The sequence below is a fragment of the Chiloscyllium plagiosum genome, chromosome 1, assembly GCF_004010195.1.
Source record: "Chiloscyllium plagiosum isolate BGI_BamShark_2017 chromosome 1, ASM401019v2, whole genome shotgun sequence".
NCBI classification, from domain to species: domain Eukaryota; kingdom Metazoa; phylum Chordata; class Chondrichthyes; order Orectolobiformes; family Hemiscylliidae; genus Chiloscyllium; species Chiloscyllium plagiosum.
The window spans coordinates 90,611,005-90,623,464 of NC_057710.1; the positions used below are offsets into that span (position 1 = coordinate 90,611,005).

Genomic DNA, 12,460 nt, shown 5'->3' on the forward strand with positions numbered 1-12,460 from the left:
TGCTTTCCTTTATTGGTCAGAGTATTGAGTACAGGAGTTGGGAGGTCATGTTGTGGCTGTATAGGACACTGGTTAGGCCACTGTTGGAATATTGCGTGCAATTCTGGTCTCCTTCCTATCGAAGAGATGTTGTGAAACTTGAAAGGATTCAGAAAAGATTAACAAGAATGCTGCCAGGGTTGGAGGATTTGAGCTGTAGGGAGAGGCTGAACAGGCTGGGGCTGTTTTCCCTGGAGCGTCGGAGGCTGAGGGGTGACCTTATAGAGGTTTACAAAATTATGAGGGGCATGGATAGGATAAATAGACAAAGTCTTTTCCTTGGGATCGGGGAGTCTAGAGCTAGAGGGCATAGGTTTAGGGTGAGAGGAGAAAGATATAAAAGAGACCAGTGGGGCAACGTTTTCACGCAGAGGGTGGTACGTGTATGGAATGAGCTGCCAGATGATGTGGTGGAGGCTGATACAATTGCAACATTTAAGAGGCATTCGAATGGGTATATGAATAGGAAGGGTTTGGAGGGATATGGGCTGGGTACTGGCAGATGGGAATAGATTGGGTTGGGATATCTGGTTGGCATGGACAGGTTGGACCAAAGGGTCTGTTTCCATGCTGTACATATCTATGACTCTAAAAAGACATCTTGGAGTTTTGTCTTGACGGCTTTGTACAGATCACACTTAAAACAGCTGCAATGTTAACGTTTGATGAATTATTGCCCCAAAAGCAAATTCAGTTACGCTGAATCCCTAATGGGAGTGCTTTTACTCTCCTGATTTTCTTCAGCAAGTTTTGAATTTTCATACTTTTTGAAAGGACACCATGTTAATTGAGTTATGGATAGATCCTTTTGTAGCTGATAGTGAAGAGAATTAATGTAGATAGTCATGAGTCTCCTGACAGCCACATTTAAGCTGCTAAGCCCATTTTAGAAGTTCATGTGCCTTCTTTGTAAAATATACGAGGGTCCCCCCCAATGTACAAACAACTGGCTTACAAACACTCATACTATGATCACAATCCCATACAGGAATGTAGTTTTAAAGACCCAACCAACGAACATCTCCTGTATTTACAAATGGTTGCTTTACATTGTCCTTTATTGTGTCTGACTTACATTCAATTCAACTTGTGAATGGACTCCAGAACTGAACCTATTTGCAACCCCGGGACTGCCTGTACTATAATTACACAGTCATGAAATTTGTACTTGCATCGTAACATCAGCTTTTGAAATAGACACAAAATCACAGTGTTGGACTTTATGGAGCACCATGGTTTCTGACCCCTTGCTAAAGTATCAGATGGGGAGTCTGTTAAGCAGAAGAAAAGCTCTTAATGGTGACTGACTGCTAATCAAATTGGAAGAACATTTGCAAGGAATATGGTGGCGTAACACTAATGTCACTGGACTAGTAATCAAGCAGTCCATGCTGATACTGTGGCGACATGAATTCAAATTGCACCATGGCAGGTCAAATTTAAATTAAATTCATTATTCAGAAATTTAGTAGTCGTCTCAGTAATGGTGACTGTTAAACAATTAATTGTCTTGATAGTAAGTGCTGCGGTCAGAGTAGAATGACTGCGAATTGGTGAGAGGGGAGTTTGGGGAGGGGCGGGTGGAGCACTTTTTTCTTCCCTTTCTCTATTTTCAGCCTCAAGGTGAACAGGTGTTGAAAAGCTGCACAAAGGCAAAGAGTTTGAAAATGTTCAACAGTGGCATCGTGGCTGAAACATAATGCTCATCAAGTGGGATTGGGAGATGGCATGAAACAAGTGGCAGCCTTTGTAATAAGGCTAGGTTTTTCTAATGTTTATCTTTTAAAGTAAAAATTGTTCTTTAGTTTAGCTTAAGAGTGTTTAAAGTAAAAGAGATAAGTTAAGGCTCCTGGTTTATATTTACTCATCTTTACTAGGGGTAGCATATATACTATAGTCATTTAGTATAGAGAGGTTGGTACAGATTTGATGAATGGAAAGGCTTCTTCTGCACTGTATGACTCTACCAGTCTAAATGGAAAGACAGTAATTTAAGGGTTAGTCAAAGGCAGCTGAACGAGCTGAAAGCTATTTCTATATGGTATGGAGAAGCAGAGATATTTTCACTGTTCTGGGTGACCATGTATACAAGGAGTTGTTACTAGATGTAGCAACTGGGAATCCCTCATTTCAGGTCTGCGGTAGCAAATAGAATCACTGTGGAGTATCCACAAGGTTGAATAGCATGCACAGCAATATGGTCAGACTGTGGACAAAGACTTTACAGGCAGAAAGAGATTCGTGACTGCCAGACAGAGTAGAAGTACTAGGCAAATGGACCAGATATACCCTGGAGCCATAGAACATAGAACATTACAGCGCAGTACAGGCCCTTTGGCCCTCGATGTTGCACCAACCTGTGGAACCAATCTGAAGTCTATTTATCCTACACTATGCTATTTTCATCCATATGTTTATCCGATTAGAAGCCATCTCACTCTCAGATTTCAGTTTTGGACATTTAGGAAGGAGATGGCTTCTCAGGTGAAGGCCCTGAGAGACAATTTCGTGGCATTGGGAAAGCAAAAGTGGTAGAAGATTCTATTGTAAGGAAAAAAAATGTTTCTGCAGCCATAGATGTGACAACAAGATGGTATGTTTCCTCTCTGGTGTCAGAGTCAAGGAAAACCATTTTTTAAGAAAAGGAGAATTGTGAAGGTGCAAGGAGAACAACCAGAGATCATGATCTATGTTGGTACAAGCAACATGACTAAGAAGAGGAGTGGTGTCCTGAAAGCTCTCATGTTCTATTTAGGCGAATGGGCTGATACTCAAGTCCCATTTTTTCAGGAATCATCACAAAAGTTAAAGAGTTAATCAAATTACCCAGAGGCCCCAAGCTTCCTGTTTGATGAACTCAGGTAAAAAAAGAAACTATTGACCAGACTTCTGTACTTAACAAGAAACTACTATTTATTAGCAATAAATCAGCTCTAAGCACAGACAATTATCAACTTGTAACTGTGACTTGTAAATCTAACCCTACGTAAACCCGTACAGACAAATGCAGACACACAGTTGGGGTAAGCATTTCTTACATCATGTCTTTGTTTGGGAAGCTGACTCATTTGACCCTGCCGTTGAGTAGGGGCCCACTATGTGGAAAGAATGTGATATTTTTTCTGGGCAAACGACATTGTGGCAGATGAAAAGCTATGAGCAATTTCCTGTCAGCCTGTGGAGCCAGAGCTTTTCTGTTATTAGGAGATTAGCTTTCCTTGAAGCACGAAATACTAAAACCTTCCCAAGAATTGAGATATCGTTAAGCAAAATTACGACTCCAAGCTTCCTCTAATTCTGAGATGCTATCCTTTTTACTTGGCAATTCAAGAACCAGTGGAATCCATAAACTGAACTTTTGACTAGGTTTGGGTAAACCCTTAATGAGATGCTTAGACACCATTTGGTACGTGGAGTTAATGACATAATTATGCAAAAATGCCTACTAGCTGAAGCCCAACTAGATTTCAAACAGGCCGAATAACTGGGCTTACCATTGGAAAAAGTGGCAAGTGGATCATGTAAGTTGTAGGGCATTCCGATAAAAGTGGACACCCTTGTCAGTATGACTGAGCTTGGGGAGCATGCAATTGCACAGCCACACTCATGACGTATCTTGATCACAGACTCTAGGTTGACCCACAGCAAAACTCCAAAACAAAGCCAAGCCTTGGCCAAATGGCTAAAATCTTCTTCAGGATCCCGATTGGAATGGGGACTTGAGACAGCTAAAAAGTCCTACCCAACCTAAATTGAGTAAGATAACTCATAAGCTAATATCCAGGAAGGTAAACAGCAAATTCATATCCTGGAAAGTCCACCTACATCTGATTTGCAAGTTAAATTGCTTAGCAACATCAGAATCAGAATCAATCAAAATAAATATCTGGTTAAGTGGTAATCTGGTGCTAATGGATGTTGATGCCAGCACGGCTGAATTAGTGATTGCAGAAATGGTTTTTAACAAAATTCACAACAGACCCCAGCCCTTCGGTGCATGCAAGACCTCGGGCCAGGCTGAGAATCTATACTGGGGATACTTTACAGATTAACAGTACAACTTCAGTTTGGATTTCTTATGAAAAGCAGCTGGTTCAGTTTACCAGTGATTGTAGTAAAAGGCTCAGACCAAGCTAGATGGAAAGACATTGGTTGTGAGAGATTGATGTAAACTGGCCAATGAGGAAATGGCTGTCTGAGTGAAGTCCCAATTAAATACCCTAAAGTCTTTCAGGTAGGTCCATGGACTCAGAGAAGCCAAGGCCACCTTGCATATTGACCACAAAGCAATTCCACGATTCTGCAAGGCTTGCCAGTGCCATTTGCCTTATGAGCAAAGGTAAAGACAGAAATCAGAAGGCTGGAGAGTGAAGCAATTATCAAACTGTTCCAATTTGCAGAATGGACAACACCAGTCATACTACTTTTGATGCCTAACAGGTCAGTTTGCTTTTCACGGCTGGAAAAATACCCAATCCTTTGGATAGGGGACTTACGTGCAAAATTGGCAAGGGGCTGTCCCTCACAAAGCTGGACATGAGCCACGCCTACTTGCAATTGTGTTATGATGAGGATTCCCAAATGTATGCTACAATTAATCCCCATAAGGGCTTGTACCTATGTACAAGACTGCCATCTGAGGTATTGTCAGCTGTTCAATTTTTTGGCAGATGATGGAGAACATCTTGCAAGGTCTACCTCAGGTCATCATTTACCTAGATGACAATCTAGTAACAGGGAAAACTAGTAAGGAACACTTAGAAAATTTGGACATAATCCTAATGTGTTTTTCCAAAGTGGGCATATGCCTAAGAAGGGAAAAATGTGTTCTAGGCCCCTGCAAGTGACCTACTTGGAACACAGAATTGACAAGACTAGGTTACAACTATTGGAAGGCAAAGTGAGGGTGATCAAAGGTGCTCTGGCCCCCACCTTCATCCAGGTGCTTAGGTCATTTCTTGGGCTGGTAAATTATTATGGGATGTTCACACATAACCTGGCCTCTACCCTGGCACTTTTGTCTCAACTCCTAAAAAAACAGTCAGCCTTGGAGATGGTCAGGTAGGCAAGCCTTAGCTTTCAGTCAAGTAAAGAAACAGTTATCATCCTCTAAGGTGTTGAAAACTATGATCCCAAGAAAGATCTGATATTGATATGTGACGCCTCCCTGTACGTCACTAAAGTAATATTAGTAGGTGGTCCAATGGAGAGGAACATCCAATAGCATATGCATCCAGGACTTTGGCTAATGCAGATCATAAATGTAGTGAGAGAAAGGAGGATTGGTGGTCATACCTGCCACAAAGTTCCACCAATACCTTTATGGATAAAAATTTGTGACAATCATGGATCACAACCCTTACTTGATCTGCTTAAAGAAGACAAGGCAGTGATACTCGTAACTTAGAACCCACTGCTGAATGTGGTCCTAATATTAAGTACTTTTAATTATAAGTTATAACACCATCCAGTAGGCTGTGTAGCTAATATGGATGCATTGAGTTGCCTCCCAATGGCAGATGCACCATCAGTGGTACCTCTATGGAAGAATCTGTAGTGGTATTAAATTTTATGGACACACTTCTAGTCACAGCTGACAATATTAGACATTCTACGCAGAAAAATCTAGTCCTTTCAAAACTGAAACAACTGGTGGCATTGGGGGAAATCAAAGGGCGGTCATAACTAGAACTGAAAACCTTTTGAACCCAAGAGATATCAGCTCATGGCAAAGGATGGCATATTGATATGGGGAGCAAAGTGATTGTCCTGAGCAAAGGTCACCATCAAATACCGGCTGAACTCCACTAGGGCCATCCGGGATGCTCCAATGAAGAGGTTGATGAGAAGTTATGCCTCATGCATGCCTGGATGCAGACATAGCCATGTTGGTGGGGCAATGCGTAGAGTGCCAACAACAATAAAACTTCGTGCCAGCAGATCCCCCACATCTACGGGAATGGTCGGGTAAACCTTGAACTTGGTTGCAAATCAATTATTCAGGTCCTTTCGATGAGATTATTGCTCTTTGTTCATTGCTTGATTCACAATAAAGTGGATGAATTAATAGCACAAATAGTTGAAAACAGGTATGACATGATTGCAATGATGGGGCTTTACAAGGTAGATACCAAGTGGTTTTTTCGCCTTGTGGTACAGTGGTTCCCTTTAATTTTGTTCTGGCTGCACAAGCCTCCAACGTTTGTACGCAACAGCGACTTCTGGAGCTGGAAGCCAATGCTACAATCGCTGTGTTGGTGTCGAAAGCAAGCATACAGGTGTATTAAACAGTTAGGAAGGAAAATAGTATATTGACCTTCACTGCAAGAGGGTTTGACTACTGGGATTTAGGATGTCTTACTGAAGCTGTACAGGATCTTGGTGAGATGTGTTATATGCAGTTTGGACCTCCTTACCTAAGAAAAGATAGGCTTGCCACTGAGGGAGTGCAGTGAAGATTCACCAGACTGATTCTTGAGATGGCAGGTTTGTTGTATGAGGAGAGATTTGGTCAGGGTTTGTACTCGTTGAAATTTACAAGAAAAATGGGGTGGGGACAGCTCTTTGAAATATAAAATCCGGACAGGACCAAATAGACTGTTCCCATGGTAGATCATTTCAGACTAAGATGAGGAAATTTTTTTTCACTTGGTGGTGAAATTGTGGAATTCTCAACCCCAGATGGCTATGGAGGGCAAATCACTGAATAGGTTTAAGAAATAAATAGATTTCTAGAAGTTGAAGTGGTAAAGTCCTTTTTGTGGAGGGGGGTTGGGTATGGCATTGAGATGGAGAATTAGATATGATCATGTTGAACGGTAGAACAAGCTTGACTGACTGAACATCCTTCTCTTCCCCTTATTTCTTATGTTTCTATGTTCATTAATATCCGTTTAGAAAGGAGTTCTGCTGTCCAAGCCCAATTTGGTCTATATGTGGTTTCAGATTCACGATAATGTGGTGGACTCCTAAATGATCTCTGAAGAGGCCAATCAGTTCAAGGACAATTCAGGATGGACAGTAAATTTGCAGCCTTACCAGCAATGCCTTGATTTAATAAACAAAGAACAGCAAATTCAAACTCAGAGAGAGTAAAAGTGGAAGGGGCCCCCCCACCCAGCCACTATGCTTCTCACTATTTCACAGTTCAGCACCTCTGGGGAGGTCTCAGAGAGATAGATAGAAGATGCACCTCACTGCTGGTAAAGTTGAGGGGAAAGGTTGGGCGGCGCAAGCAGGCGGTCCTCTGTATTTTAAATTAGATGATTAGATTCTCTACAGTATGGAAACAGGCCCTTCGACCCAACCAGTCCACATGGACCCTCTGAAGAGTAACCCATTCAGACCCATTTCCCTCTGACTAATGCACCTAACGCTATGGGCAATTTAGTATGGTTAATTCACCTGACCTGCACATCTTTGGACTGTGGGAGGAAACTGGAGCACCCGGAGTAAATGTACAAACAGGGAGAATGTACAGGGAGAATGTAAAAACTCCACACAGACAATCGTCCAAAGCTGGAATCGAATCTGGGATCCTGGTGCTGTGAGGCAACAGTGCTAACCACTGAGCCACCATGCCGCCCTTTGTATGATCTCATCTCCCATCCTTAACCTGCTGAGAGAAGTTTAAAACCAGTATACAAATTCTTGCTGTGAAATGTACTATTTTTCTCAGCAATTGCAAACCACAGGTTCCTTAAAAGCACGTTAATTGAGAGAAGATTATTAAATTCAATCCAAAACACAACTTCAATTGATATGTTCTTGGAAAAATAGTTTAAATAACAACACAAGACACAAAGCAAATCAATCATTTCAAAATGATCTGCAAAGAACTATAAATATGTATGGTTGCTGAGAGTATACATTGAAGCAAGGATAAAAGTAAAATATGCTGTGGCAAAATTGAAAATTATGGAAATTTCCTAATCAACCTAACACAAAGTTATGAATAGAGAGGTGATGTTTGTACAATAGGGCATAAACTGAAAGAGTATCAAACCAAGTCCATATCCACCAAGATGTAATACCTGGTGACGATATCAGGAACGTTTCCAGCTTCCATCCTGTACATTACTAGCATATCCAGTTTCAGAATGAATGTAATAAAATTTCAAATTAAAGGCTGTACTCTAAATCTGTTTTCTATCCAGTTTCATGAAAAAGTCAAACTTGCCAGTATTTTGGCAGCTCAGCCAATAACACTTACCACATTCTTGTAGAAGAAATAAAGGATCATATTGGCAAGTCGGGTGTAGCACCAGTGCCCGTGGACCAGCAGCAATTTCTTTAAATGCTTAAATCGAGAAATTGCAAAGTCACTGGACATTACTGCCTGCAAAACAACACACAATGAAAGCATTTCTGATCAGTCAATAATCACAGGAAAAATGCCCTGTATTGTGATGACCCACTTACTTTTGTGGCAGAAAGCCTACATTTTGTTTTGAAGTGGTGGTTACTTTAAAAACTAAGATCTGATTTCAAATTATAAAGAAGCAACCAGCTTCCAATAAATCACCATACAACAAACCTTGTTCGGGAGAGAATAGGCAAAAGGGATCAATGGGTTAATTAATTATCAGCTGAGTTGGCTCTTGTCAGGAATAATTCTTTGTCCGTATGGTTAGTTTAAGGCTTCAGAGTAAGTGGGGTGCAGAGAAAATAAACATCTCTCTCAAACAGAGAGAGCTGTGTGCTGGGCAGAAGAGTTTAAAATCTTTAACTGAAGGATTGCAAAGAATAAGTTGAGCTTTTGCGATTGCCCAAGTCATGTGACTGTGTGAGAGTGAAGGAGAGAGAGAAAAAAAGGCGTTTTAGACATAAAACTCCAAAGTTAAAAATGATAAAAATCTAACTAGATTCCAACCAGGGTGACAGCACTTAAGATACTAGAAACACCTAAACTGGAGTATCCTGAATGGAACATTTATAATTGCAGGACTGCTGTAACACATTTGAAGTAACAATGCTCCCAGAAGTAAATAGCCTAAGAAATAGCAACTTTTATACAAATTATTAAAACATGAAAACCAAGTGGTAATTGTTAAGGTTTGACTTCAGCTTATTGAGAGAGGAATTTGTTAAATTTAAAGAAAAATGGTGTGAGGATGTTCAGTTGAGATTACATTAACTGAGTTCATTGCATATTTAACATATTTAATCTAACTATTTAAGATTGAATGCAATTAGTTATTGTGAAGTAAAATTATTTCAAGTTAAACCCCCTGAGCTTAGTGATTTCAGCCTTTTTAAGAATATCTGGTTTCTACTGAGATCATAACTATACATATTCTTGTCACGTTTCCTTGACTAAGACCTATACAGGTAACAAAATACAGGGAGTGGGTCAAAATATGAAACTTATTTTGACCAAAGTTAGTTGTGCTGAGAGGCATTCACCTTCTATTATTTTGTATGGAAGGCAAAATGTATAGGCAGAGGTTTGTTCATGCAACCTTAAGTCAGCCTTTATGTGGTTCACCAATAACTGGCAAGATTTGCATATTACTGCCATTTGCTAATGGTATGAAAGTTATTAGGATTAAAACGATAATCCAAATAATGCAAATGTAACAAAATCATTTTTGCATTGATTTTGTAATTTTATTGTGCAAACATGCAAATATTTAAGAAAGGTTATCATTTTGTTAAATTATTTTTAAAGTTTATGGACAAGCTAAAATGAATTGCAATGGTTCTGAAATGGCTAAGTGTGTGGTCCTTGTGTGTTTTTTTAAAATCATTCATGCAATGTGGGTGCTGCAGGCTAGGCCAACATTTGTCCACACCCTGAAGGAGGTGTTAAATTGCCTTCTCAATCCTTGAAGTGTAGGTAAATTCACAGCTGTTAGGAAGGCACTTCCAGAATTTTGACTGTGTACCAATGAAGGATTGGTGATACTGTTTCAAGCCAGAATAGCATGTGGCTTAGAGAGTAACTTGCAGGTGGTGGTATCCTCATGCATTTGCGGTTTTGTTTTGTCCTTTTGCCACAGGTTTGGAAGACATTGTAAGAGATGGTTAATGAGACGAGTTACTACAGTGCACCTTATAAACGGTACATACTGCTGCTACCGTGTGCTGCTGGTCAAGACAGTGAACACTGAAGGTGATGGATGGTACCAAGCATCTTAAGGGATATGTTGGAGCTGTAGTCATCCAGGCAAGTTGATAGTGCTTTGCAACGTGACACAGTTACACTCTTTAGAAAACACATACTTAAGAGTACAATTAAAACCAGCATTAAGTGAAAACTGTGAAATATCCTTGGAGTACATGTTGTATATTTACTTTCAAATGTATAGAGATATACATTATTAGAGCTTTACCTGCATCCCTTCCTGACCAGAAATTCCTATTCCTACATCAGCCACCTGTATCATACTGACATCATTGGCACCATCACCTGCACCAAAAATCAAGACAAATTTTTAAATTAAAACAAGGATGAAAAATGACTAGTTTAAGAAGCACTAAACACAAGTTATTTGACTCAAAAGAAGCAGCTATGTTTGTCATGACCAAATACAATAATCCAAAACAAAGATATCCTTTAACACATTTTATTCTGTAAATAATTTCTCATTTAGTCATTTTATTTTCCAAAAACAGCACTCTGGTGTAGGAGATTAAAAGAGACTAACTTGCTCATTGGCCTATGTATTGCACAAGGTGGAACAATGCTATTCAAAGCAGATCAGTTAGAATTTGATCTATTCTTGATAATGGGACACTGAAGTTAGGGAGATGGGAACTTAGCCAAGGTAAGGTCATTCAGAGAACTGTCAGTGTTGATGGATAGATTTCAGCATGAGTCCTTGCCTTGATGAGTAAGGGAGGGAAAATACGGTGGGCACAAACAATGTTCAGCTCAATTCTGAGGAAGGGTCATCGGGCTTGAAATGTTAACTCTGATTTCTCTTCACAGATGCTGCCAGACCTTCTGAGCATTTGCAGAAACTTCTGTGTCTGTTGCTAACGTTAAGCTCAAGTTGGGGTAGTAGGAAGCTTGATACACAAAGTAAATCTAAAGTCTTCAAAACAAAAATAACAGGTTTGAGATGTTCAGATTTTCTGCTGTTGGAATTCACCTCACAGACATATTTGTATAGTTAATGAGGGTTAAAATTTGCAAATTGTATATAAGTTTATTGTATGAAAAATGTTCAATTGGCAGATATTGTGACATCGCTTTGCGAGAAAAAGATTAAGCTGGGATTGGGAAGAAACCAATATTCAGTGTCCCATAGCATCTGTTTCAATATTCAATGCATAATAGTTCTCAATATTGACTAATAAAAAAAATTTTCTTCATGTCATCATCTGTTTCTTTTGTGAATCCCCTCTCCTTCCTTTTCTAGATCATTCCAACAATAGTTTTGTAATAATGGTCTAGATCTCTCACGAAATTAAACACCACTATCAATTCTCCTCTCATATTACAGAACATGCCCATCATCTCCAATGTAATCACGAGTCTGAAGCTACTCATTCTTGAAATCATTGTTCCAAGTCTTTTCTGCACCCCTCTAATGCCTTCACATTCATCCTAAAGTGTGAAATCCAAAATTGAACATAATAACTTTGTCAAAGTAGAACAATTGTTTTATTTGAGCCCCTTATCCAAGGAAGGATATTGTGCATGGAAGGTAGTCCAGAGAAGGTTCATAAAGCTGAACCCAGATATGCAGGGACTATCCCATGAGGAAAGGTTGAGTAGATTGGGCCTATATTCATTAGAATACACAAAAATGACAGGTAATCTTCTAGATACATACAAAATTCTTGAGGACTTGACAGGGTAGGATGCAGAAAACTTGTTTCCCCTTGTGGGACAGTTTAGGTCCAGAGGGCATAATCTAAGAACTACGGTTTGCACTTTTAAGACAGAGTTAAGGAGGAATTTCTTCGCTCAGATCAGTGAATTTGTGGAATTATTTACCACAAAGGACTGTCAATGCTGGATCATTAATTGTAGTCAGGGCTGATATAGACAGATTTTTAATAAATAAGGGAATCACACGTAGTAGAGGAAAAGCAGGAAAGTGTGGTTGAGGATACTGAGACTGTTGTGGTTCTGTTCGCCGAGCTGGAAGTTTTTGTTGCAAACATTTCGTCCCCTGGCTAGGCGACATCATCAGTGCTTGGGAGCCTCCTGCGAAGTGCTTCTTTGATGTTTCCTCCGATGTTTATAGTGGTTTGTCCCTGCCGCTTCCGGTTGTCAGTTTCAGCTGTCCGCTGTAGTGGTTGGTATATTGAGTCCAGGTCGATGTGTTTGTTGATGGAGTTTGTGGCTGAATGCCATGCCTCTAGGAATTCCCTGGCTGTTCTCTGTCTGGCTTGCCCTATGATAGTAGTGTTGTCCCAGTCGAATTCATGTTGCTTGTTGTCTGCGTGTGTGGCTACTAAGGATAGC

The 12,460-nt window shown here is 40.0% G+C and overlaps 1 protein-coding gene across 5 annotated transcripts in view; it reads right to left on the reverse strand.

Annotated features, from left to right (window-relative positions):
- Positions 1 to 12,460, reverse strand: part of LOC122550611 (phospholipid-transporting ATPase VD-like) — a 223,966-nt gene that overhangs the window by 19,757 nt on the left and 191,749 nt on the right. For 4 of the 5 annotated variants that reach the window (XM_043691638.1, XM_043691617.1, XM_043691628.1 and 1 more), the window contains 2 exons: positions 10,374 to 10,450; positions 8,252 to 8,377 (listed from right to left, as the gene is read on the reverse strand). In XM_043691638.1, coding sequence (XP_043547573.1) covers positions 8,252 to 8,377; positions 10,374 to 10,450 — 203 coding nt within the window. The remainder of the gene's footprint in view (positions 1 to 8,251; positions 8,378 to 10,373; positions 10,451 to 12,460) is intronic. The other variant, XM_043691647.1, reaches the window with a different exon arrangement.